At 38.6% G+C, this 27,875-nt stretch overlaps 1 protein-coding gene across 1 annotated transcript in view; it reads right to left on the bottom strand.

Moving 5' to 3' along the window:
- cacna2d1a (calcium voltage-gated channel auxiliary subunit alpha2delta 1a) overlaps nt 1-27,875 on the bottom strand; it is a 107,220-nt gene that overhangs the window by 9,567 nt on the left and 69,778 nt on the right. Inside the window, exons 11-37 of the mRNA XM_087830444.1 lie at nt 26,819-26,977; nt 26,129-26,233; nt 25,954-26,032; nt 24,564-24,613; nt 24,313-24,402; nt 23,216-23,278; nt 22,439-22,522; nt 22,240-22,314; nt 21,541-21,612; nt 21,303-21,374; nt 21,151-21,212; nt 20,735-20,811; nt 15,521-15,581; nt 15,336-15,433; nt 13,477-13,561; nt 13,264-13,326; nt 11,241-11,350; nt 9,721-9,795; nt 9,264-9,331; nt 9,122-9,160; nt 8,965-9,036; nt 5,697-5,849; nt 4,616-4,668; nt 3,061-3,116; nt 1,827-1,944; nt 1,076-1,185; nt 328-410 (exon numbers count right to left, since the gene is read on the bottom strand). Of these exons, the coding sequence (XP_087686570.1) occupies nt 328-410; nt 1,076-1,185; nt 1,827-1,944; nt 3,061-3,116; nt 4,616-4,668; nt 5,697-5,849; nt 8,965-9,036; nt 9,122-9,160; nt 9,264-9,331; nt 9,721-9,795; nt 11,241-11,350; nt 13,264-13,326; nt 13,477-13,561; nt 15,336-15,433; nt 15,521-15,581; nt 20,735-20,811; nt 21,151-21,212; nt 21,303-21,374; nt 21,541-21,612; nt 22,240-22,314; nt 22,439-22,522; nt 23,216-23,278; nt 24,313-24,402; nt 24,564-24,613; nt 25,954-26,032; nt 26,129-26,233; nt 26,819-26,977 (2,232 nt within the window). The remainder of the gene's footprint in view (nt 1-327; nt 411-1,075; nt 1,186-1,826; nt 1,945-3,060; nt 3,117-4,615; nt 4,669-5,696; nt 5,850-8,964; nt 9,037-9,121; nt 9,161-9,263; nt 9,332-9,720; nt 9,796-11,240; nt 11,351-13,263; nt 13,327-13,476; nt 13,562-15,335; nt 15,434-15,520; nt 15,582-20,734; nt 20,812-21,150; nt 21,213-21,302; nt 21,375-21,540; nt 21,613-22,239; nt 22,315-22,438; nt 22,523-23,215; nt 23,279-24,312; nt 24,403-24,563; nt 24,614-25,953; nt 26,033-26,128; nt 26,234-26,818; nt 26,978-27,875) is intronic.

Below are 27,875 nucleotides of genomic sequence, written 5' to 3'. Positions count from 1 at the left end.
AGTCTGTCGCAGGGCTAACATAGAGAGGCAGACAATCATTCAAACCCACAGTCGTACCTATGGGCAATTTTAATCACCAATTAATCTAACCCCACTAAGTACATGTCTGAGGGTAAGGGAGAAAGCCAGAGTACCCCAGAGAGAACCCAACAAAGAATCCAAATATCTTCCTTAGAAGATAAACAGAGAAAAAATATTTGCCTTCCATTCACCGGAAAGCCAGATAAAAGGTCTTTGCAGACTGGAGATGATAAACTAGCACAGAACAACCAACCAATTTTTTAAAAAAGGGGAAAACATCATCCAAGTCTGATTAAAGGCACTTACATGACTATTGTTATCAAAACAAGCTGCAGGTCCCTTCCTGTACCGCGGCTCAGAAGCCAATTGACAAGGATCAGGCCCTTGTGCTGGATTACTGAAGTCAGGAACATGACAACTTCTGATTGATTCTGCATTAGTAATAGCAGCAACAAATAGTGCTTTGTTCAGAAGACACAGTTTTTACGTACAGCTGGAATAGTGTTAAATCATACATCTTGATTACTAAACAAAGCCACAAGTTGGAATACGTTGCTTAATACTGCAATGACACAGCCATCATGTTCTACAATGGTGTTTTCCGAGAGGCTTTACCTCTAATTGATCACAGCTCTGTGTATTTGCGAGAACATCATTGATTTGTTTGTAAGCTATTCAGACTTATCCCACAAAACCATCTGCCATACAGACTTAGAAACCCAAGCATTACAAGTCTCTCATTCTGGGCCAATTTGTAAAAGTCAGTTATGGCGGAGAGGATCATTTTTGTGGGCGTGGGATTCTAAAAGACACAAATGAGGGAAATACTCCATGGTAACTGCTGTCGATAATGGAAAACAACCCTTTTACAGAAGCTTGGAGAATGAACATTCAGTTGTTTACCACAAGTCCTCTTTAAATGGCGAGTGGTGAAAAATATCAGTCATAATCAGCGCCTATGTTCTCCAAAGCACAAACTTTATGAACATCTGTTCCCTGAGTCAAGTGTACACACTGTCTACCAGATTATAGCTGGTGTTTAGTAAAAGGATACACTCCTGTTCTTCCTGCTTTAATATCTTTTCCTGACATTCACATCCATGTTCTGTTTCTGCAACGATGAAGACGAGGTTCGTCTTGGGCAGCCTTTCGGCGTGATAGAGCCTGGAGAAGGGAAGACACACAAGAGACACAAAAGCAGTTGTTGACACGTGGGCTTGAGTCCAGGAAAGATATGATTTCATTCAAACATGCTCACAAGAGATACAGGAAGTTGAATGTTTAACCAGAAAGCAGTGAAGTGAAGATTCAGAAGTAATTCTCATCTCTTTTCCACAAAAGTAGTCAGCTATTGGTCTGCACACACAGTGGATTACTCAGTCAAGTTTGTCAACTATGTTCATAAGGACGCGCAAACCTGCCTTACCATGCCGCTGTCCTTCGAGAACTTTACTGAGACCCACATGTCGCTGGTGCTCAAATGATTTGCTCCGCTTTTTTATTTTATTTTTTTTATAGTGGTCGTTAAAAAGAAACGTGTGTGCAGCTAAAGTGCAGGAATTCCACATGGCACGCAGGCAGGCAGGCAGGCACTCCATTAGCCGGCAAGAGGGGACATTAAAACACCACACATGCCCATGCACAAATCACACATGAAAATGCCAAGTGACTTGACTTCACTTTTATGGCATGCAAATGTTTTGAAATGTTTTAGGCCCACGTCAGGTATTTTACAGATATTATTCTCTGTCAGTGTAGCACAGCAAGTGCCTATTGTGTAACTGGGACGGGTTTTTAAGGTTTACCTTGAGCACTTCTCTGTGTCGATTACGCCTCTAAAAGACAGGCTGTCATTCTCAAAGTAGTATTGATATTCCTCCTTGATGCAGACCTCCTTCTCCACATCCGGTGCATCATCAGTAGCTGTAGAAGCACATTCAGGTATATTTTTGGTTAACACACAATTAAAACAACAGCTCTGATATATTTTCACCTATTATACCTACGGCAAACATTAGCATTCATTTAGTTGTGTTTTGAATTATTTTTATTTAGAGAGCACTTGTGTAAACCCAAAGCGCTTCACACAACGAAACAACTTCATAACAAGTAGATTGTGAATTTTAAGTAGTGTAACATTCATAGTTTGCCTGTGAGCTTTTGAAAGTTTACAAGGATATCTGCTTATGATCACAAGTTCTGGCACATCCCTCAATTGATACTTCTGTCAATCTGTTGATATTTTCGTGAACAGTGGGCATTTGTGTCGTTTTGAATCGACAGCATCATCTCCTTTCCCTTCATAAGGATTTTTCCAGTGTTTCATATGCTACAGGAAAAGATAGAGGAATCATTGGAGCATTTTTTCCTCAGTATTTAAAGGGACTTTTGCGAGACTTTTGCTATCCTCTGTAAAGCTAATTAATCTACAGTTTCTTTTACCATTCCATTTTATTTTGTTTGTGTCTACATTTTGACACTGAGCTTTAAAGAAAACCTAACACAGACAATCATTCTCTGTAGGTTCAACATGAAGGGAGTGCTGTACAAATAGTACATTTATCCTTTGTTTATATGTGACAATTAAAGCAGCTTAAGAGATAAAGTTTATTGCCCTCCTCCCAGGAGAAACCAGCCATGTAAATAGTAATATTTAAATTTAGAAAAAAAAAGGAACATTTCTGGGCATTAACATCAGTTCTCACATTTTCGTGGGGATGACAGCATAAAACTAATTCCAAAGCTTTAATAAACTAAAACTTCTATTTTGCCAAAGTCATATGAAAAGAGGTGTCTTTAACAAAGAGAGAGGGGGGGCTGGTATTCTGTTTTTCCTAAAACATACAAACCTAAGCCTGCTAAATTCCTCTAAGGATGAGGTTGTAACTATTTGTAAAAATGACACTGACTTCAAAGTAAAAAGAACATCCTTCATAATTAATTCTCCATAAGGAGGCAATCCAGGCTGTACAGATCTGCAGAAATTTCTTAGAAACAATTCAACCCCCTTGTTCTCATGTGAAATTAATAGGAACCAACCTGCTTCCCCGAAGTTAGGTAATGTGATGCTGACCACTAGCTGTTGCATTATTGACCTAAGAGCAAAAAAGCAATCCCAGACACAAACAAATAGTTAAATTCATTTGATTTTATATACATTAAAACAAAAATCTATTTAAGTACTCATGCAAGCTAAAACCAAACTGCTAAACTAACTAAATTATATCCAATTTTCATATTTTCATTACTGTGCAAACGTCTTGAGCCATCACTCGTTTTTTTATATTTTGCTAGGAAAATGGGAAATAGGAACACCGACTTCTTGAAATGTGAAAACGTAGGTGGAAATACAACATGTAAGTCAAAAATAGTGTTCGTATCATTCAAACCAGCTTGAAAGTTATTACTTAGTATGATCACCTTTAGGCAAGCTCTGATGATAAAAATCACTCGGACACACGTGGACCGAAGCAGGCTTGTGGAAAGCAGACATTATAGTCGAGACTTTAGGACAACTGTCTTGTAATTTCTTTAAATAGTCTTAAAGATTAGTTCTTTAAGCTTCTTGGTAGACATGCGAAGCTCTTCTTTGGATGCCTTTTGTTCCATTCTCTGTTAAGATGATCCCAAACTACCTCAATAATACTAAGGTTCAGGCTCTGGGGAGGCCAATCTATGACTAATAGCGTTCCATTGTTTGCTTTTCTATACATTTCTCTACATTATGCTTTTATTGCACTGGCAGTGTGTTTGGGATCATTGTTATGCTAAAGAATGAAGCCACTGCAATCAGGTCTGATTGGCAACCTCCTCCATATATTTTTAACCACATATATTGATGATGATTTTAACCAAAAATGTCAAATTTTGATCCATAAGACCAGTTGCCACTGCCACAATATGTTTCTTTCTCTTCCCTAAGATCGGCTTCTTGACAGCGACTCTTCCATAGATTGTTTTCCAGGCATGCAGATTTATTTTTCTTGAGTTAAGAGCCCTTTTAAGCTTGGATGATTCATAGGTGCTAAGTGGCTTAAAAAACAACCAACAAAACACTCATCTGAAAATGGTTGAGAAATTGGACTGAAAATGTAGCGAAAAAGCAGCCAATGTCCAAAGAACAAGGTTGAGAGACTTTCGTAACGCCTGGACATCTAAAGCTAGAGAGTACTTTAAAAAGCAGTCTTGCTCCTTGACACAAAACATAAAGAAATGAGGTTTAGCTCAAGCAATTTGCATACTGTAGTTGAAAAGTCTTAATATTTGCTTTAAGGGCGTGAATATGGGTACATTTTAAGTGGCCTTAAAATAAATTTTTATTGAACATGTTGTAATGACATCAAGACAGTGACACAGCACATAAATCAAGAGATGATTTCCTGGAATGTAGACTGTCTAGGGAAAAAAATCAGCTATTAAACAGATGCTATACGTCCATGTGGAGGAACAAATCCTGCTTTCCATGAATTTTGAGGTCAAGGACTTAAAATTCCTGCTTCTATAGAGAATATTTCAGCTAATAATGGAATGACACCATAGCAGACCATATTATTTAAAAAAATTAAAAATCAAACAAATAACAAAAAGAACTCACCAGGCAGCAGCAGTTGCCCACCATCCCAAATTTAATATATCTGCTATTGTGGGCTTAAAGGGAGAAAATGAGAAAAGAATATTAGCTGAGCACCAAATAAAACCTATAATGAGTAGTTTAGCATTCATTTTAAGCTGGTTGAGCCTGTCTGAATATCCTGTTTGTGTTTACAGTAGCTGTCTAGTTTTGCACAGCACAAAGACCAAAAGTTCCAGCCAGAGGTTTTATTTTCCTCCTTTGTGAGGAAATTAGAGCACAGTCCTCGTCAACAGATGTGAGGATAACTATGTAAACAAAGAACCAGTGAGAAAACAAAGTAGCACACGGTTTAAATAAAAGCCCCAACATGTTGCTTTGATTATAGTTAGCATGCGAGGGCCTTGTTTCGGTGAATCAGTGCTGTACTCTTTCCTTTTAGTTGACGGTGTCCTGAGTCATCAAGGAGGCTTTACTAACCGTGTTACACTGACTGCTGACATAGTCTTTGATCAGAAGATATCTGCGTCTTTCATCTCACCTTGGTCACTAGACCATGTACGAATATGTGGTAACAGCTGGGAAATGACAGTTTTGTTTGTCTAGTAAATGATTTGAAATTTTTACAAATACAAATACCTCTATTAAGTTTCGGCTTATTGCCTCTTCCTATGATGGAAACATTTTACATCAACTGTAAAATCGGCAGATAATTTACATCATTCCACTGGAAGTTGCATTTTTTGTAAGTGACAAAAAAAGTGCCAGCTTGTACATTGCTTGATGTGTTAGCCAAGCAATCTTTTACTCTGAAACATCCACTTTAGCCATGCTTTCACCATTCCCTCTGCTTTCCCTACTGCCTGCACTATCCAGATTTATGGCTCCCTTTAGAGTGACGTCTGTATATGTGTAGGTGTGCATACATGTCATCAAGCAGGTATGAGTACAAATTGCATCATGTTTACTTGCGTCTATCCTTCTGTTCACGCAGTGAAATTAATTCGCGTATGGACATCAGAACGTGTAGGTGTGCAGTAATGCGTGGCTCAGTTTGTGTGATAGGTTTTGCGTGTGTTTATAGTCTCTGGCTTATGTAACTTACCACGTAGACGGATCGCATCCCGGCAGATGTTTTGTCCTCTTTCTTGGGATCACAGAGCGACTGGTAGTTATACGTACTCTTATTGGTGTACAGAGACGAGTTGATCAAGCTTCTCATAATACAAGGGTCGATCTCACCGAAGAATTTCCCAATCTAGTTTTGCAGCAGGGATCAGGTATTCAGGGCACAGAATAATAATTATAATTAAAAAATAAATAAATAAGAACTTGCACAAAGAAATCATATAATTAACAAGACAAATGCATGAGTAGTAAACATGCCTCAAGGTCCACAAACTACCTACAGCCCACAGATAAATGGTTGAACACAGCAAAAACTGCTAAACTTTTAAAATTGATATTGTAGTTGGGATTGTTCATTTACAGAGAGCCTAAGCTTCTTGATCATTTGAATTTATCATTATACTTTTGCCTAACTATTTATTAGGTACACCTTGCTAGTACTAGTACTGAACTGGACACCTGTTTTTTTGTAGAACAGATACAAAGATGTGTGGGAACTGTTCCTCAGATATGTTGGTCCATACTGACATGACAGAAATATATAATTGCTGCAGATTTGTCGGCTACACATCCATGATGCAAATCCTCCATTTCACCACTGACGACAGATATCTGGTGAAAGTGGAAGACATTTGAGTCCACTAAAGAAACCATTATGGAAGATCTGAGCTGTGTGACATGGTGCGTTATCCTGTAGCCTCACTTTCTTGTTCTCAGCTGACAGAAGCCTGATGTTTGCTTTGAACCTGGCCATCATGACCATGTCTACATACCTAAATGTGTTAAGTTAGTGCCATGCGATTGGCTGATTGAGCAGTTAAACAGGTGTACCTAATAAAGTGGTCAGTGATTGTAAATTTGCTGAAAAAAAAAAAAACCCACACAAAGTAAAACACGTGCAACAAAAAGTCGTGAAACTGTAGACATGTGCAAAAAAAAGTTCACAGAGAATTTAAAGACAAACAGACAGCAAATCACTCTCAAACCAGGATGACTGACTTCGGTATAATCTGATTAACACAGTCCATCGGGCAGCCATAAATTTTTACTTGGGGGAAGTAGTTTGCCTCAGTATATCAGAGGTATCACATGACTGTCTGCATGGAAGTGTTTAAGTAACAGTGTTTCCAGGAGGGTGTGTGTACAGTAAGTAGTGCTCTGTGTGTTTGTACTTTATGAATGCAGTTAATCGCTCAGGTCACTGCTAACAAGCTGTCCTCCATTTATTCATTCCTCTTTATCTTAACATTCGCAGGGTATATAAATCTTTAATCTAGAAGGTAAAGTGAGCCTTCTTTTCTTTCCACGTGCAATAACGCAAATAATGAATTAACAGTCCCGGCACTGTTAGCTTGCAGACTCCTGGAGGGCGTTTTGGAGAAAGCAAAGGAATAAGCTGGGGAGAGAAGGACATAGTAAGAGGGAGAGAAAAGGGGAAGCTCACAGAGAGAGAAACATTGCTGTAGGAAATATGACTGAGGGCACGCTGCCTTTTATAAACAAGGTCACTGGGTTTTTAGTACTGCTGAGGTAACTGATTTATCCACCATACACCCAACTCTGATTAGGGAAGGAGTTGAGGTGGCATGAAAACATTTACTCAGATGACAACAGAGGCCCAGTGTCAGCCTTTAGAATAGGACAATAACATCTATTTTCTGTATTTGGGCTTTTTGAAATAATAATTAGCTAATAATAGGAAGCCCTGGGAAACTTTATTAGGCTCCCTTGTTATGTTTTTTTTTTAGTAATAAAAAAGCAAATTTAGGCTTACTGAAGATTCTCAAAAGATTTGTTGTGATATTCAAACTTTTATGGGCTTTGTATTAGAAAGCTGGCAAGTTAAAGACAAACTGCATTAGGCGAGTCCAGGAAAAGGTCAGTCTGTGTGTAAAATGACTGGTTGTTGAATTCAATTCAACTTTGAGCATGTAAGTCCTTTGGCAGTAAAAAAAGAATTTCTTTCAAGGTCAAGAAAAATGAAAGAAATATTGTTTTGACACAAAATATTTCAACTTAAATCCAGCTTACCTTGAACGCTCCAATTTCATTTCATGAACAGAATTTGATCAGTTGTTACATTATCTATACACTCATGTGAAAAGTTACATTTTTATAGGGTTCTATGTCCTGTGGAAAACTAAACACACCCTTACTGTTCCCAAGGTAGGTAGTAGCCAGGTACTGCTAATTAGATACAAAGTTGTGGCAGTTTCCAGATGAGGAGAAATCAAATGTCTTTTAACATAATTCCACAATCATCTGAGCAGTGGACGTCCGAGCAAATTCACCCTAATATGAGAGTCAAATATGAGGCTATCTGTCCAACAGCTAAACCTCGGCTGACACTTGGTCATTCAACAGGACAAATACCCCAAGCATAGTAGCAAATCTACAACCGAATGACTGACAAAGAAAAGAATCACGATGTTGCCATGGCCCAGTCAAAGTGCAAATTCTCCAAATGACCTAATTGAAATGCTGTTGCGTGACTTTAAGAAAGTAGTGCACAGACAAATGCATGCAAACCTTAATGAACTGAACAATGTTAGGAAGAAGAGTGAGCCAAAATTCCCCTGCAATGATGTAAGACACTGATAAAGTTATACAGAAAATGATTACATCAAGTTCATGCTCCCAAAGGTGGTTCTACAAACTACTAGATGATGGGGTGTTAAGCTTTCACAGGACTACAGAATTCTGGTCACATGAAATCAGGCAATCACAGATCATCACAGACCATATAGTTAAAGGGTCTAATTTTAAAGGTTTTTTTTTCCTTTTAAATCATTTTCCACTCCTGTGTTGTTTCTTGTTTAGATAATAGACTTAAGGAACTAATGAATAAGTTCCCAGGATACTATTTAAGTATACGTATTTAAATACTACACTATTCTAAATTCGAAGTACCACAAAATAATCATGTCACAGTATCTAAAGAAATAAAATCAGTCATCAGACCACCAAATATCAACCTAAAATAAATGCTCCAAATTCACAGAGAAGTGAAGGAGAAGACACATACAAGTATCACTAATGACAGTTCATGGTTAGTAAATCATAAACAGAATAAATAATTGATTAGTGGAATTAAAAAAATACTAATAATGAGTTCAATATTAACAACTAACACTAACAACTACTTGATGCTTGTTAAAAGGTCATATTTAGAAATACTTGACTTCTTATCAGAATCACTATGAATGAAATGAAATGAAAAAAAAGAACAAAATCCAGAGGCCCACCTCATTAAAATGGTCAATCTGATTGGTCATCACCAAGAAGCCTCCATCATCCAGAATATAACAGTTTAAATTCTGGAATTAAACAGATGATTAAACCAGCGCTGATTTTCACCCAAAACTAACAGCAAAACATTTTCTACATACCCGAACCTCTTACCTTATCGCCTATCGTACAGCCACACAGCTCATCCTTGCACTTGAAAACATAGGAGGGGCAAAATGATGAAAACTGATAGGAACGACAAAATGTATCTAATTGCGCACATGCTGAATATGTCATCAAGATAGGATCTACTCACACTTTTTCTCTGTGAGGTGTTGGAGAAGATCTCTCTCCACATATCTATGTCCAAATGTACACCGACCACTGGGTTAAAACACAAAAGCCAGACATCCTAGATCATACTGGACCTCTGTGTCAACTTTCCACTCTGAACTCAGAAAATGGAACTTGGCTAAAGATCACAGACAACTAGACAACTTGATGTGTGGTTTGTGTATGTGTGTTTGTGTATCTATGGCAGAGGGAAGAAGAAATAGACAAACGTAGTGGCTATTAAATTAGAAGCAGCAAGTGTTCTTGGAGGAAAAGAAGTTCACACTATAGGGTGTGGATCTATAAATAAGATGCATCGCTTTAAGCGTAAGTGTGTTTATGTGTAGGCGGTTTAATAAAAGATAGAGCATGAGAAATGGGGCTTAAACATGTAAACACTCTTTGGGTTGTGATTTGTATTTGTGCACGTGTGTTCTTACCAGCTGGTTTGAGTGTGGTATCGTCAATCTTGAGGTTTACTGCTTTACTCACTAGAACTGAACCCTCATATTGAGCTACAAGAAAAACCAAGGAAACGCTGCATTGAAAATGGTATGATCATATTTTCATTTTATGGCTTTTAACAATTTCCTGGCTTTATCATTAAAAGTTAAACTAAACAAATTAACAATTCACAAAACTGTCTAAGGAGCTTGGAAAGAAAAGCATCTGGACTTCTTTAAGTTGCTTGAAGACGTTTCACTTCTCATCCGAGAGGCTTCTTCATTTCTAGGATCAAATGGTGGAGAGTCCCAGATTTAAGCCCTGTGGGAGTGTCCCCACAAGAGGGACATGGACCCCCTAATGATCCTCTACCTAATCACACAAGCTAAGGTGTGAAAACGGGTGTGGGTCACAATCAGCCAAGGTTTCGGGTGAACTCATTGTGAAACCTGGCCCCACCCCATCATGTGATTTCCTGAAGTCAAAAGGCCCAGGATGTAGGTGGGCGTTAAAGCGTCTGGGAAGAGATCTCAGAACTGAATTATAGATGGCAGACAGTTGGTGTCGTAAACCACCGCCTCTGTTCAAAGAGGGCTGTTCACAGTGGACATAGATGGCTTTGTTCACTCCTCTTTTAAACCATCTGTCTTCTCTGTCCAAAATGTCAACATTGGTGTCCTCGAAAGAGTGACCTTTGTCCTTTAGATGGAGATGGACTGCAGAGTCTTGTCCCGTCGAGGTGGCTCTTCTATCTTGTACCTTCTCAGACGAGAGGTGAAATGTCTTCAAGCAACTTAAAGAAGTCCAGACGCTTTTCTTTTCAAGCTCCTTGGACTATCATGACCTAGATGACAGAGAACCTTCACAGACAATTCACAAAATTGTTACTGTTGTCCCCTCACCCACTACACTCAACTTTCTTTTAAACTGTCCATTTGATGCTCCTTTAGTGACTCATTCAAACAACTGTATGCTTTACTGTATAAAAACACTGTATACTACTGAAGCACTTTTGACTTCAGAAAAAATAAGTTAGTTACTGAGTGTGACTCTAAGTTAGAATCACAATTTGAGCACAAGAGAACCAGATCTGATCACAATTCATTGTAACCATTGTAACCATTTAGTCATCTGCGAAGGTGAAAGTCAAGACAAAGGTGAGAACTGAGGTAAAGGCTCAAGCCTTGTTGTGGGTTTATTTCCCACAAGCCCCCGATAGAGAGATTTAACAGCTAATTATTTAGAGCTCAGACAGTGTCTACCTCTTTATAGCTTGATACTGATATGTTTGTGAAAACTGAACTGTGTTGAACCCCCTGGTGACTGCGTTGTAGCGAGTCATTCTTTAGCTTACTTTGCAGGTTGTACGGCATTGCACAAATATGTTACACAGTGACGTGGAGTATTCACGGAAGAGCTTGATCTTCAAAGGAGGCTTTCTGGGTATTTTAGCCAAAGTTGTCTTTGGGAGAGAATAACTCTTAGGTGATGACACAACCGAGTAGCTGTTACTCACAAATATTTTCGAATACAGTTGGAGTGAAGATGTACAGATCGTTGTCCAAACTTCGCTTGTAGAAGCTTAAATCATACGTCTCCGCTTGTCCAGTCCAGTCCAGGCCATTACTGTAAAAATAAAGATGAGTGCATTCAAAGATTACCAATATAATACTACCATGACCACATTTTTGACTCTAATATCTATAGATCTAATTCTAACTGCAGTTCTTTGTTTATCACGCTCACATTTAATAACAGTAATAATAAAATGTGTTTATAGAGCACCTTTCAAAAATCAAAAACAAGATAGGAAACAAATAGCAATAAAATATTTAAAGAAGAGATAAAGATGAAACAGTATTAGGGGAATGCTGGTAGCAGGAGAAGATTAAAAAGTGAGAAGAAAATAAAAAAACAGGTAAATTAAAAACAAATTTTAAACATTTGCTAAGAAGAGATGATTATTTCTGTCTTATCCATGTTTAACTGCAGGAAGTTCTGTGCCATCTAGCATTCAATATATTGCCTTTAGTGTTAAAGAGATGTAAAGCTTTGTGTCATCTGCATAGCAGTGAAAACACTGTGCCTACAGATAACCTGTCCCAGGGGTAATATGCATAAAGAAATCAGAAGTGGTCCAAGGACAGAGCTTTGCGGTACCCCACAGACCAGAGTTGCCAATGACTTACCCTATCCTGTAAGTAAGAATAAAACTTCCTTAAAACTGAAACTGAAATGATTCAGTAAAATACAGGTTTTACCAGAATGGGAAGCAAAGTAAATCACTCATCACTCTGAAGGGTGCCAAAGGAAAGCAAACAATTTTTCAGCAACAATCCTTGAGAAAAAATAGATCAGACTCTCTCTCTCTAGTATACCTTTTGTCCTGTCTCTCTCTGTTCTGTTGCTCCTCATCCCCAACTGAAGAAGAGTTTTTTTCTTCCTACTGTCACCATCTGTTTGATTATTAGGATTTTCTAAAAGCTCTTTACCCTACAATGAAGTATCTTGAAGCAACTGTTGTTGAGAATTGGCACTATAGAAATTAAATAGAGTAGATTCAAATAAACTGGAATTAATTTAAAATTAGAGTTTGTAGATGAATCTAACGTATCCAAGGAGATAGAGAAGAAACAGAAAAGGTCTTTTTAAAGGTTGTACAAAAACTTTTTAAAAATGATACATGGACAAAACTTGTACAAGTGATGCATTAATTACAAATACCATGTGTGGCATGACAAATAATATTTATTATTATTATTATTATTATTATTGTGTACTTATTTTAATAATCACGTAAGTAAGTCTTTTTAAAAGTGAACAGCAGTTTCACGATCTCCATCATATCCTGAGCAACAGACAGGATGTTGAGTTCTAGTCACATGACTTATACAGTAAGATGCCACTTTTTTGACATGGTCTCCACTATCGTTGATAGGAGCAATATAGGGACAAAGTTCTAAATTTATTTGTCAAGCTATTGCTCAACCTTTACTTAAGGTGTATGAACTAACTGGATATTGACTTTTCTGTGGGATCACTCTAGAAGTTTAGGTAGATAGAGGAGGGGCAGAATACTGTAGCTGGACTTTCTCACAGAAAAGGACCAGTTAAGATGGCTGGAATGCTTCTATGTAGAGGTATTCTAGACATGTTTTGCTGGTAGGATCCCCAGGGAAACCCCAGAACTTGCTGGAGGAACTAAATATCCAATCTGGCCTGGGAAAGCCTTGGCAATCCCCAGGAGAAGCTGGGTCAAGCACCTAGGGACCAAAGTATAAGGTCCAATGGGCCACTTTGCTCAGCTTATACCACCATCACCCACTGACATACAGCAGTAAATAGATATACATTTATATCCAAACATACATAACAAATCTGACTTTATGCCATAACCACTAAAAATCAAGCACTACATGGGTAAGTTGCTGCTCTATAAGCAGACCACATCATAATACTTTATCAGATAATCCTAAACATACTACATGTTTCTTCCCATGATCCTAAATCAACCCTGCCCTTGATCATCTAAGAAATACCTTGTGGGGTAGACTCGTGTGATCCCTCCTTCAGTCGCAACATATCTGGACATGACACCGTTTCTGACAAGCAGAGTAAAATAAAGCTGTAAAGCATACCGTTACAAAAACTGGAATGTGCTTTATCTTTGACATTAACTGAAATACTTGAACCACCTGTGTTCAATTTTTTCCACCTGGTCATTCTTTACCAAATACCAGTGCTTTACTTACATCGGATCGTTTTCTTTCCATATCTTGATTAGATCGGAGGTGATGCCAGCATCGAGGAGCAATCGGTTCACCAAATCCACATTGCCTAAACAGCAAAACAGACTTTTGAGCCTCAGTATTTTACCTTTGGAATAATATGCGAGTGAGTCGGTAGACTTCTGTTAGGCATCAGTCTTAAAATGTCTCATCTCAATAAGCTGATGTTGCACTTTAAAAAATTATGTGGAATAAAAACAAAAGAAAATGGTGGAGCATCAATAGTTAACATTAACAGACAAGAGTAACCACAAACTCTGCTGTGAGAAAAACAGAAATACTGTCAGAAACAAAAACATGCTTGGAAATATTTTAACATTTGCATCACATTTTATGTATCCAGAACCAAATCCCAAACTGAGAGAAGGGAACAAGATTAAACTGAGATATTACCAAAATCACAAACACCTAAAAAGATCCAAATGGAAACAAAGCTGAAAGAATAAAGCTAAAGCAATGTCACAAATGAAAATTTTCAGAACAAATATTACTCTTTGAAGAAAAGAGCGTCTTAAAATCAGAAACAGATACTGTATTAAAGCACTGTAGGAATGAAACACGCATTTTCATGCACACGCCTCCTCCTCTGGGGTAGGTGGTAGGGTAGCACAGGTGTTACAAAAAAACCCATTTTGCGGTCTTCTGTGAAAAACCACATGACAAAGGTAACATATGATACAAGCTGCTCGTCCATTTCTTTTTTTTGTTGCTATGCCCGCCTCTTTGAACCCACAGGCGACCCTCTTCAGTCCATTAACATCGAGGCTCGTCGGTGCACCCCCTCCACCTCCTCCAACCTTTATGACACACCACACACACATCAGAGAAAACAGCTGGTGTAACACTTTATTTCCCTCCTACTCCACCTTCCCTCTCTGTGCAGTGTTTTTCATTAGAGACTCTTTATTGGAGGCAGCCCAGGAATTCCTAATGTACTTCAACTTCTTCGCCACTGCAGTGGCTTAACCAAGTAAAGCGTGTAACGATGCTCGAACCCCCAACAGTCCACATGGGCCTCCTCTCTCTCTCCTTCTCTACTCTCTATGGACTCCATTAAACTGGCAGCTAATAATGGTGAAAGTAATATTTCAATTGGGTGAAAAGTTTTATTGGATTGATCCTGTTGAGATGTTTGAAGTAAGTTATTAAATGCACACCATCAAATTATACCAAGGAACACAATATAGGAGCTCTTTTATAAATATCAGGGGACCTTTTGGTTTACTCAGCCCCCCCCCCCCCCCAAAAAAAAAAGAGTGATCCATATCAATGAGCGCATGTAAGAAATGGCAAGGATGTTAATGCATTGGTCAGATGTTAGGGAAAAGGTCCACTGGTCCCTGATTTGTGTTTTATTGCTCCGCTCACGCTCTCGGCTTGACGTGTCCTGCTCTTTCTCACAAACACAGAGTAATTGGATGAGGTCGAGCGGCTATAGGTGGGGTGTGGAAGGCATATTGCTATCGAATACTGTGTGTGTGTGTGTGTCACACATCTAAGCCGACGTGCCTCACACATGTGCAGTCAGGCGTGTGATGGTCAGACTTTTAGAGTTAGCATCAAATGGGTAACACGAACAGAGGGGTTCAACATTACAAAGCTTTGCCTAGTCATGCACACCAAACCATCCAGCCAGACCTGTACTTCACTGGAAAGAGAGACTTCTGGGAGTATGTTTGGGTTGGCACTCTTCCAGTAAAAAAAATGTTTTTTTCATGTAAACCTACTATAACAAATAGTGCTCACATCATAAGCATTGGCACCAAGAACATGCAAAATGGACAAAAATTGTGGTAAATATTTCTCCCTTTTTTGATACTTACACATGGGGTTGTTTGGAGTCTTCCTGTCAATGTAATCGTTAAACCTCTTGAGGAACTCGGTGGTGTTGGCATCAGGCTTTAAGTCCTTGCAGTAATCTCTGTTGGCAATGGAACAATTCTCCAGTCATACTGAGTAAAAGTTATGTTAGAAGTAACTTTATAAAAAGTTGTCTGTGCCTTCTTACCTCGGTGCAATCAGTGTGTAGCCATATTCATCAAACTTGTCAGCCATGAGGCTTTCAGAAACTGCGATAAGTATAAAGTAATATGAGTTTTCCCCAATAAAGGTTCAAAATTAGGTTCAGAATAGACAAGTTAATAAGAGCCACTATATTGAGATTGAGATGAGATGTTCCATCTGAGCGAGACTGATACCTCAAAAAGGTGAAAAAAGTATTATAACCTTCTTCCTTATTTCGTATGTTTTGGATATTTTTCACGTTTACATGTTTCAGGTCATAATACAAATTTTAGACTAAAATAAATAACCAGAGAAATTACAAAATGCAGTTTTTAAATGATGACTTCCATTACGAAGGGGTAAAAGCTATCCAAATCTACCTGGCTATATGTGAAAAAGGAATTGCCCCTCTTATTAAACATGAATTAACTGTGATTGACTAAATTTACCAAAATTTAAAAAAAGTATCTTGATGATCCTCACGAGTTTTGATAAAATATTATTTGAAATGAAGAGATTACGTGCAGCAAAACTAACACAGCATTTCAAGGGGTTCTAGGAGTGCTTTGCTGTTCAGGACCTGCACAGGTTGCAGTAATTGAATCATGAATTCTGCTCTCTACCAGAAAATCATGAAGGAGGCATTTTTTCCCATGAAACTCAGGCACACTTGAGTCATGCAACACAGCAATGACCCGAAGCACACCAGCAAGTCCACCTCTGAATGACTAAAAAGAAATTAATTAATTAAAAAAATGAAGGTTTGGGAGTGGCCTAGTCAAAGTTCAGACTAGTAGCAGAAACACTTCATTATAGTTCTCGTTGTCAAAGGTGGCACAACCAGTTATTAGGTTTAGGTAGCAGCTACTTTTTCCACTTTTTTTAGGTTTGCTTTTTCCCTTAAAAACTGCATTTTGTATTTATTTATCAGGTTATCTTATTTTAAATGTATTAGACGATCTAAAACACTGTATGTCTTGGCAATGAGAGATAACAGGTCTCTTAAAAAAGTCCCCACAATGAGAAGGTTGTGGGCATGTCAATGAAGACAGACACAAGTTTGATCATCCGCAGTTTGTTTTCTCTTTGGTAGCTTTCCATTTTCCTTATTCCCCCTTGACTTTGTTTGCATTTGCTATTTTAATTTATTTTAAATTTGGTAACTAAAAACTCCTTGGTTAGGTTTAAGGTAAATATTGCAATTTGTGTTGAAATATATCCCTTCAAAACACTGCATGCTGAAACACTTTTAAATACGAGAAATTGCTGCGAAGCGTCACAATTGAGAAACTTATCTGATTATCGTCTATGTTGAGTCACAGCTCAGTTTCCAAGGAACATACTTTTTGCATCTGTCAGGACACCAGCAGCATTGACACAAACACACCATCTGGTGTTCTGGTAATGATAAGGGACTGCGATAACTCGTACAGCTAGACTAACTGAGGCAGAAGTTGTGTTTACAGACCGCAAAGATTCAAATCTTGCACAAACAGGTGAAAATCAGGTATAAAGCCAAAAATAAAAATGCACCAGAACAGACTTGGCCAGATGTGCCGTATAAAAGACCGCTAAGACTTGGAACCAGAAGGAGAGAGATGAAAGTAAAGGAAAAAATACTTGCCATTTTTCCCTGGAGTGGAAAAAATCCCAGCAGAGACAAAGTGAATGAACAAGCGAATCATCCCCCAGGGAGGTAAAGACGAGAGGGAAAAGAAAGGGGAAAGAAAAGACAGGGTAAAACCACAGGGGTCAAAGGTGACAATATTTTATTCACAGAACGAGTCCTGAATAGAAATATTGCATTTCGAACTAAAGGTTTTTAGCCCTTTGGATGCAAATGGAGACAGCGCTGATGGACAACACAAAGAGAGGCTTAAAATGCGGTTTCTAAAGTTAGGTTTGATATGCGTTTTTAGCGTTAGGATTAGCATTCTTCTGGCGATAGCATAAATCTGTGGAGTTAAAATACTTCTGTGATGCATTTGCATGAAAAATACGGTGCATTGAAATGAAGCGAGAAATATATACACCGCAGATCGTAACCTTAATGTTTAACCTTAACATTTTTCTCTGTTGATTATATGATACAGCAGAATTTCTCACGGCGACATAGCTGCTGCTCGTCCTCTTTGGTGGTCATGGTTGGGGAATAGCTGCACCCATGTGGTTTTTCTTTTATATTCAGTCACTGCTTACTAATCCCACAAAGTATCCAGTAATGATGGATAGCAGAGAGATTTGGGAAATGAGGAATTAATTTACTTTTTGGGCTTTTAAATAAAAAATGTAATAAAAACCCTTGGCTTGTTTTGTGAGCTTCTTTAAAATGCTAAATTCATTCACAGTAACTCTGGATTTCAACATAAATCGATCTCTCATACACAAACAAGAAATAAAAATCTGCACCGACTTAACAAATGCGTGATAAATAGATGAGGGAATTGGGAGATTATGGTTTGGACTTGAACTGTGTTTTTAAACTGACATTTACAGTGCTCCGACTCTCTGAAAAGGAATAAAGCAGACAAGCCAGGCTTCAGTTTCAGAGATTAACGATGTTCTGCTGAGACTTTTGGATTCGATGCCTGCAAACAAGACAAAACCGATGACAAAGCACACAGAAGGGCAGACAGAAGAGGCGAGGCTTAGTGTGTTCAGAAGTATCCTGTCTTTCATTAGGAGTTATTTAACAAGGTTGTAAAAATCAAAGTGAGTCAAAAAGGAGAAAAGTGAGGAAAACAAAGACTCACACTAACTCATGTTCGGGGTACAGACTCACAGCTTTCTCCTTTATGGTTTCACCTTTAAATAATGCAAACATCCTGTCCTCTGTTTTTCCTGCTACAGTAGGTTAGTGCCAAAACCACATCTGAGGGCCATTGGAACAGGTGGGGGGTTAAATACACACTTGCACACACAGACCCGCACACACTGTCTGCGCCGCACTGTGGGTCCACATTGCATGCGAAGCGCTGCTTCTCAGAGCAAATAGCAGCTTGATTCAGTGTCACAGAACTGTCATTATTAATCAGAAACCAGCATATGAAGGAAAACAGATCATTAGAACAAAACGTTTCTGTCTTTGTGAGTCCGCCGCATCAGACAGAGTGAACCAAAGGAAAAGACGTTACATCCAAAGTCTGCCGGTGATAAGAGAATATGAAGAATACAGGGGCTGTGAGGCAAAAAACAGGAGGAGAATACTTGCCCAAAAACGCTGCAGGGGTCCAACACACCAGGAATGGTCAAGAGTTGAAGAAGGCAGGAGAACGTAAGAAGGGAGGACAGTGAAAAGATGAGGAGAGGAAAGAGGGAATTGGGAAAAGAGAGCCGGAAAGGAAGTAAGCCAACAGGGTTTACACAATATTTTATTCAAAGGGAAATTGAATAAGAATATTGTTCTACGAAAGTGCCCAACAGTTTAAGTAATCAGTTTGTGGAAAGCACAAAGGGGCAGTTTAACAAACGTTATGATATGTGGCAAAAATCTGTTCATTTAGTCATCTTATAAAAACTTCATTTGATTTGTCTTGAGGAACAAAATGGTTTTTACATTTACATCTAAAGTGGAGCTCTTATTGTCACTACCATATTTCTATTATTTGACTCTATTGAAGAAGCTTTGCATGAATTACAACTGCAATTCAATTCAATTCAATTTTATTTATATAGCGCCAAATCACAACAAAAGTCGCCTCAAGGCGCTTCATTCATTGCGCTTCACGCAAGAATTCTTATTTATGGTCCTTTTACCTCACACTTAGACTTGGTGGAGTTCCTTAGTTAATCTATTCCCTTTCCTTCTCTGTAACTTAATCTGATTGGCTGCTGCTTTAAAAACAGAAGGTTTAAACTGCAGGTGGGTGGGCCTTCAATGCTCAGAGTTACAGTTGCAGTGCACCTGTGACCATTTTTAATATGACCATTCTCTTTTATAGATCCTGAGGCTTGTAGGGATTAACCTTCACATACTGACTTGATCATGAAACTGATCATGGGCAGGTTCTTCTTTCATGGATAGACACATTAAAAAAAATTAAGAATAAAAACCACATTTTTAAGTGTGTGTGCACACTAATTTCAAACTGAATTTTCACACTAACAGCATCACACTTTAGCACAAAAGCAACTCTGCCTTATTAATTTAATTTGTTAGAATCAAGCTAAAAATTGTTCTATTCTGAACTATTTAATATTGCTAGTGTGTGCAAGGTTACTCTGCAATCAAAAACTAATCACTGTAATGAAAAAGAAATCAACTGTTATAACTTTAGAACTTCCAGCCAATACCAAAATCTCAGATGTTACAAAAAGCCTTTCCAAGAGACATTTTCAAACTGTCCACATGTATGATTATTGAAAGGTGATGAAATATAACAGACTGCCAGAATCAAGCAGGCTTTGTGTCTTTCCTGAAATAAGAAGTGTGCTGTGGTGGCTTAGAAGTCTTAAAATGTGTTTTGACCAGTATGACTGTAAGGTTTATGTAATATATGCAAAATCAAAAGTAATATTGCATTTACAAGATCCACAAATGTCCACTGAATGCAGACTCGAACCAGGCATGGCTCCAACCTAGCTGCAATGAATATAGACACACAATAAAAATGTCCTTTGAGTAACACTATAAGTCAATGACATCTTTTACTAGTGGGAACAGACAGATCTTAAAAGGGACATGACGACAACGCCACACATATGGACGCTCTGATCTGGTGTATATCATCTCACGACTGAGCACAAATGTATAAATACCCTCTTGGTGACACACGGGCAGGCTCACACACGCTGAGGTATTTGGCTTTAAACGAAGTGATGAGTACTATATGTGCGAAACGGGACACTGGAGCCTCTCGTCCCGCTTGTCTGGTGACAAAAACTTTGAACACCACCACAACTGAACGTGGGTTTTGCAATAGATACACAAGTGACAAGTGCAGGAAAGGAGAGAGCATGTAAATGAATTATCTGTATATATATTATCTCCATGTGAGCAAATATGGGGTGTGCTATAAGTGATGAATAGGAACTATAAAGAGACACACAAGTGTTTTTTAGCCCTTACATGGAGAGCATTGATGTCACTGGAGAATATTAACAGTCATTTTCCACCCACTGCCATGTATTTACTGTCTGTATATATAGAAAGTAAATATAAATGAGTGGAAAACCTTGAATAGCAAAAGAGACTGAACTGATTTAGTGTGGCACTTACATTTAGCCTGGGTGATTGTGTCGCCAATTGTTGCACGGATGTAATGCATGCTGTACTCGGGCAGGACTAGGGCCAGGCTGCGAGAGGACAAATGATAAAAACATGACATTTTGCTTTGGAAAAAAAATCCTCAGTCTTCCACCACAAATCTTTCAGCAAGGCTTGCAAAGTATTTTTAGCAGGAAGCATAATTTATCAGTTCACATGCAGTAAGCTGCGCAGACTGGTTTCCAAAAGTTTATTCCAAATTGTGTCTGGATATTGCCCTTACCACGGATCAGTTTTAATGAGCACAAAACAGAATTATGACTATGTAAAGTAGGAATGCAAAACATGCACGGGGTTAAAAAAAAGCCCACCATCTGCATGCACCAAATCTACCATCGCCGAAATCATAGTCAAAATATTTTGCGTACCTGTAGTCTGTCCCCTTCACCGGCGCAAAGGTGTACATCCTCTGACCTCGATCGATGTAACGCTTTAGGGAAGAATATTATGACAATATATATGTGTATAAGCTGACAAAATGACCAAATTATCATGATCACGCATCATCAAATAAAATTACCTTATCTGTTGATTTCAGCAGTGTAGATATAGTCGTACTTCCTGTTTCACCTTCAATCATTTGTTTTCTTATCTGTTGACCAAACATTACAAATAAATGATACTATAGGATGTCTAGGGGGCCAGATTGGAGTCTTTTTGGATCCAGGCCATTCATTTGGCAACCCTGTATTACAGTTTATCTGATTTTGATGTGACCTCCTGCAATTATAGGAGTCAGAGAAATGTGTTTTTCAAACCTGCACTTTGATGTCATCCTCGATCTCTGCATCTAGGAAATCCAGTGTTACAGGTTCATGAAACTTGGCGGTCTGCGCAGAAATGTGAGCAATTAGTGTTGTGTACCAAAAAATGTTGGCAGGGGGAAAAGAAAAAAAGAGAGAGACTAGTAATCGTCTCTTACTGATGTATTTCCAAGAAACTATTTTGACATTTTGCAGTCTTATTATGTAATAATTTGCTGTAATCATCTGTAATCAATTTGTGCATACAACATTTACAAGAAAATGCATATCTCAATGACGCCCGTGTTGCTTCGCTTCAACAAACACCATCCTGGAGCCATATGGCTGACTTGTGTATAATAAACAACGAAAGTCCGCCAAATAACACAGTCAGTGTAGAAATCCAAGCAAACATCCTATTGGCAACAGAAATGACTATAGCAGACTGGTAAGAAAAAAAAAAAAAAAAAAGAAACATCTCACATCTGATACACAGAAACACAACCTTTCTGCAAAGGTTCATCCTGCAACATGATTGCTAAAACTCAACATAAGTGCTCCCACAGGCTGCAAAACCATAACAATAAGCCAGTTGATAATCAGGAATGCCATTTTTCATGACTGTTTGACTGGCGTTAACGATCATCTAATGGTTTTTAAAGTAAGAAGCAAATCTGTGGAGAAACAAATCAATTTTTCACAAGTTCTGCCTACCTGTGGGTTCAGATTAGGATGAAGCAACACGTATCCATTTGGATCGATGGCAAAGTAGTAGCCATTTGGACCAAACTAGAAGAACAAAAGAACAGAGGAGCAAATGTCTGTGTGAAAGAGGACTGCAACTAATAATTAAATGTAATATCTACCCTATTCATACACAGGATCTGTGTGTCTTTATTTGTGTTGCCCTTACAGTGTACTGAGGAGTCAGTCTCCTGATATCATCCAGGGACACATCTATCGCCATAACCCCCAAGATAAGCTGGTTTTGAGGTTTCTAAGAGAAAGCCATAAGAAAGAACAGTTAAAAAACAATCACTGCAAGAACTCCTACTTTAAATCCTGCTGCTCTTTTTGGATGAGTCAAGTCCCTTTGTGCATTCTGAACGATTTCAAGGAAATGGGGTGCAACAGAAATCTGGACAGTTTAATTCCCAATAGTGTCACGTGTTGCAATGAGTCACTGACAAGGCATTTCCAGGCTTGTTTTCAGTCAGAGTGGAGGTAAGCCCGAGTCCTTCGAGGTAGACATGTGACCTCATCTTGAAGCACTTAGCTACCGGATCATTTCTCACTCTGATCTGCAGTTTTGATCTCATTTTGATTTCTGTTTTACGACATGCTAGATTCTCTTCTTGTGGCGAGCTTCGGGGGACCACCGCATCAACAGAGGATGTAAGTTAGAGCCACAAGAGAGCAGAGGATAAAAGTAAAGGATGAGACTGTAATTGTATGTTTACTTTTTGGTCTGGTAAACTTTATGGAGTATCCCAAAACCACAGACTTAAATCCTCTCATGGGGTCAAAGTGTCAGGCATACAGTACATTTATTTTGTGAGTCAAATGCAACAAAGAACGATGTGAAAGAACACAGAATGAATAAGTTAAGGCACAAAACAAAAGCAGGCGAGAATGATTTAAGTGATTAAAAAAAATGGTAACATAGGAGTCCAACAGTGGTTCTGGATACCTTTGAGCCTGTGCCGGTTTTGTTGAAGACAGGCAGCGTTCCAGTGATCACCAGGCCAAGCTCCTGCAAGGTTAAACAGGCACAGTTTAAACACAAGTCACTCCCAGGTGTAAACAAAAGCAATCTCATAATTCTAATCTCGGGTTCACACCATGATGTGCTTTACATACAGGAAATTTATTGGTGCTAGTTGTTAACACATAAGTCTAAGAAGTAAACAGGAAGAGCAGCCGGCATAAAAAATAAAATCTGTCAAATCAAACATGTGGAGGTACCCACTGTGGTGACCCCTTTTGATTAAAGGAGTAGGTCAAGGTAGACTTTAATCATGCTAAACGGCCTGTCTCACCAATCTCACCGATGTTTGCTGTATGTCTGGGGGCCTACCTTTACAACCACATTGACTGTTGTGTCTGGTGTTTAAATGAAACCCAGCTTATTTGATTTTAGATTAAGGTAATTTGGAATTGTATTCTACACAAAAATCAGACACAATATGAGAGACAGAAACAGATGCTCTCAGAAGATTAATGCTTAGCGGTGTCTAACGCAGTCTCAGCATATGATATCAATGCCTTACTGCACGTCATTTTCTGTTTCTGTGCAATTTTGTATCTTGTATGTCAAATTTGTATGCATTTTATATGATCCTTTTTTATATATTGCTTTAATGACTAGATGTCAGATAAAATCCAGGATGTCTCCAGTAATAAAAGACAGATATTTCCAGTGCTGACATGAGGTCAATACTGTTCCAAACACTGACAGTATCCAAACCAGTTGGCTCACTTTATCAGTATTCTTATCTGAATATCAACTGGGAAGTAAATCTTAATGACTTAACGACCACGATCTTCTTTATTTTATTATATTTTCTTTTTTATCAAATAATGTTTCGCAAACACTACTTCAGCAGAGTTCGGCTGAGCAGGATGACACCACCATGTTTAGTATTACTAAATAAAACTTATCTGAAATTCTTCAGAAGACATAAAACAGATTTCTTCTAATTCCAGAGCTCTACACAAGCACACAGTCTCTGCTTAAACACTCTTTCAATGTAATGCAATGCATTTTGGTTACAACACTTAACATACCAAAGCATCCAGGTAGACGTTAGTCCACTGAACGTGCTTGGCCTTTTGTTTAGCTTTAACCATAGGCCTGCCCAGAACATCCAGGTACTCCTGCCAAGAGGATGAAGGGAAGAATATTACTTTTGAACCTGCACATGAGGCATTCTACCACAAGAGGGCACAGCACACAAGTGGTTAAGTAAGCGAGGTGGGACTTTGACATGAAAAACAGTGCAGAAATACTGCATGAGCGTGACTGAATGTGTATTTACCTGAGTATTTAGCCGAATGGCACCTATAGATGGGATCTCATAGTAATAACCTAAGGAAGAAAAATATTTTTAAAATTTTATAAACAAAAAACAACCCCCCCCCCCCCCCCCCCCCCCAAGAAAAGAAAAACCTATTGATATTGAACAAAAAACATGTTAATAATCATCCTCACTCCAGATGCTGTGTAAATGCTAAAATTCACCACTTTATCATCTAGTCTCCACCTGGTCGCAATTACCTACAATTAGCCTCACTGACTGGTACTGGGTTGCACTTTTCCTTCATAACTGTCTTAAATGTTTGTGGCATAGATTGAAGAAGGAACTGGAAAATGTTTTAAGGCAGACTGACACGATAGCATCGCACAGATGCTGCAGATTTGTCAGCTGCAAAACCATGATGTGACTCATCCATTCCACCTTCCCAATCCCAAAAGTCATTTTATTTGAATGATCTGTGGTGATTCTGGAGGCCATCTGAGCTCAATGTCGTGCTCAAGTAACCAGTTTGAGATTATATGAGCTGCTGGAAGCGCCCGTCAGAAGATGGGTACACTGGTTACTAGTAATTGATATGATCAACATCAATATTCAGGCAAGTTATGACATTTAAACCATGACATACTAAGGGGCACAAAGTGTGCCGAGAAATGATCCCCCACACCATTAGCAGACTGTATGCTGATACAAGTTAAGGCGGATCCATGCTTATATGTTACTTTGATTAAATTCTGACTCTAGCATTTGAATAGCGCACTGATAAAACTCTGCAGCATTTTTCGGGTCATATTTTGTTCGTCCCATGTGAACTATCACATCAGTTCTGTGTTTTTAAACCACAGAACTGCTGCTCTCTGAATATTTTCTCTTTTTCAGATTGTTGTCTGTAAACCGCAGAGATGGCTGCCATAGGTGAGAAGTTTCTCCTGCTCTGTATTTGTATGCACACTTGTGTCCCTCTGCCTGCCTTCTTCCTGTGATCATCATCATGGAACCTTCAGTCACTCACATACCAGGCTGATCAGAAGGTTTGGGTTAAATTCCTGGCTGCTCCATACCAAATATCCTTGGGCAAGAAAATAACTCAGAGTTGTTCTCCAGCTCATTCATCAGATTATGAATGTAGCGATTGGTAGATACGTATGTCAAGTACGTTGATTTTCCTGCCATGTGATTTGCTGATTAGATATTTGCGTTAAACAGGTGTAGCTAATAAAGGGGGCAGTGCGAGTATGCATTTAAAACCTTGTTGTTACAATAAAAATATGTTATTTACAAAGGTGTCACAATGGTACCTATAGAATATATTTTATACTACAGATGAAAATTCAGGTGAATGAAACAAACGTGTCACAAGCTCTCTAAACCTCCAATGGACCCTGTAATGTACCTTTATTGTTGCAGGCCATCGACTGTATCGGCGCCTTGTCGTAGTTGTGTTTACCTACTGAAAACGTAAAGACACGCACCTACGAGGAAAAGAGGAAGCAATCAAATCAAATATGCTAAAAGGCTCATTCTGGTATTTCACTCTGAACAGTGTAAAAGAGTGTTTACAGGCTTACGTTTTTTTGTGGGTTTTCAAGTTGAAAGATCTTCTCTGCTCTATCCTCTCCGCCATCAGTGAAAAGCATAATAATCTTGTTACAGTTGGCCCTAGAGTAATTCATCTAATGGAAACAAGGAGATGGAAATAAAACTAACCACTATTTAACCAAGGATAAATAAAAACAGCCAAAAGAAGACGATGAAAAAAGAATTTGACTTGCTGCTACTGTTAGAAAAGATGAAGAGGAATTAAACGGCAGCTCTGATACTAATAAAAATCAAACCTGCAATATCTGAAACAACCAGAGGAGGTCGACACATACCCAGTATTCAGGAGAAGCCCACTGGGATTGAGTTGTTAGTGTGTCCTACAGTGTTTGCTGTCATTATTCTTACAATTATTATTGAGCACTGTTTAAGGAACAATAGTGTATAACGCAATTTAACACAAAAAGCTCAATGCATCAACCAAGTATAACCCTAGACCAGGGGTGTCCAACTCTAGGCATTGAGTGCCAGTGTCCTGCAGGTTTAAGCGGATTCAAATTGCTAAATGACCTCCTCAACATGTCTTGAAGTTCTCCAGAGCCCTGGTAATGAACTAATCATTGGATTCAGGTATGTTGACCCAAGGTGATATCTAAAACCTGCAGGACACTGGCACTCGAGGCCTGGAGTTGCCTACCCCTGCCCTAGAAACACGTTACCTGTTTAAGCTGTTCAAAGGCCGTCTCAAAGCCAGCTGTGTAATTGGTGCTGAGATTCGCAGTGATGTTCTCCACAGCGTTTTTCAGTATCTTCTTGTTCCTTACATTAGCCTGCACAAGGTTCCCAAAGCACGACACATTCTTGGCGACATTTTGGAACTGGAGGGAAAAGGTAAGGAGGGATGACGGGAAGTGCAGGGAAGACACTTACACATATTTTCTATTAAATATGTGGCTCCCCCCCCTCCCCTTCATTGCAGAACCATGTAAAGACACTTCAACATTCAGGATAAAAAGATTAAAGCGATTCCATTTGAAACAATATACAGTGATTACTGACATATGTCACTCGTGTGAAATGAAATCAGTTTTAATCAAATCTGGACTGACCGAAGGGAGCTATAGGAGAAGAAGAATTGGAAGGAGAGCAGGTAAGGGCATGAAAAGAGTGGCATAAGGAGGTAAAAACAAAACAACAACAAAAGCTTTATTACCAAAGAATTATTTACTTGAAGCAGAAATCACATTAAAAGGTTAAATTACATTTACACAGATTCACACGTGAAGCATCTTCATGTTAATATTGGTGAATAGTTAATGTGGAGGAACAGATGGAACTCAGTCAATTAATGCACACACCTACCCGCCACGTGCACACGCACACATATAATCACACATACACAGAGTACGGACTTTGGTACATGGCTCATTAATGCCAAACATCTGTTTTGGACTTGAGTGCACCCCTCCAATCATGATCAAGTTCAACACTGGCACAAAAACAAACACTGAAACTTGTGCAAATACGAAAGAGGTGCAAAATAAATTCTGCTTTTTAGTAGAATAGTATGAAAAAGTGTTTTTCCTCTTCCTGATCACCTAGTGTTTTGCATATGTTTCAGATCATCAAACAAATTTTAATATTAGACAAAGATAACCCAAGTAATATAATATAAAATGCAGCTTATAAAAGATGATTTCATTGATTAGGAAGAAAGGTTCTCCAAACCTACCTTGTCCTCTGTGAAAAAGTAATTGGCCCTCTTGTTAAATCATG

This window comes from Neolamprologus brichardi, chromosome 17, assembly GCF_056152115.1.
Source record: "Neolamprologus brichardi isolate AB-2024 chromosome 17, ASM5615211v1, whole genome shotgun sequence".
In the NCBI taxonomy this organism is placed as follows: domain Eukaryota; kingdom Metazoa; phylum Chordata; class Actinopteri; order Cichliformes; family Cichlidae; genus Neolamprologus; species Neolamprologus brichardi.
This window is presented reverse-complemented; position numbering and strand designations above follow the sequence as displayed.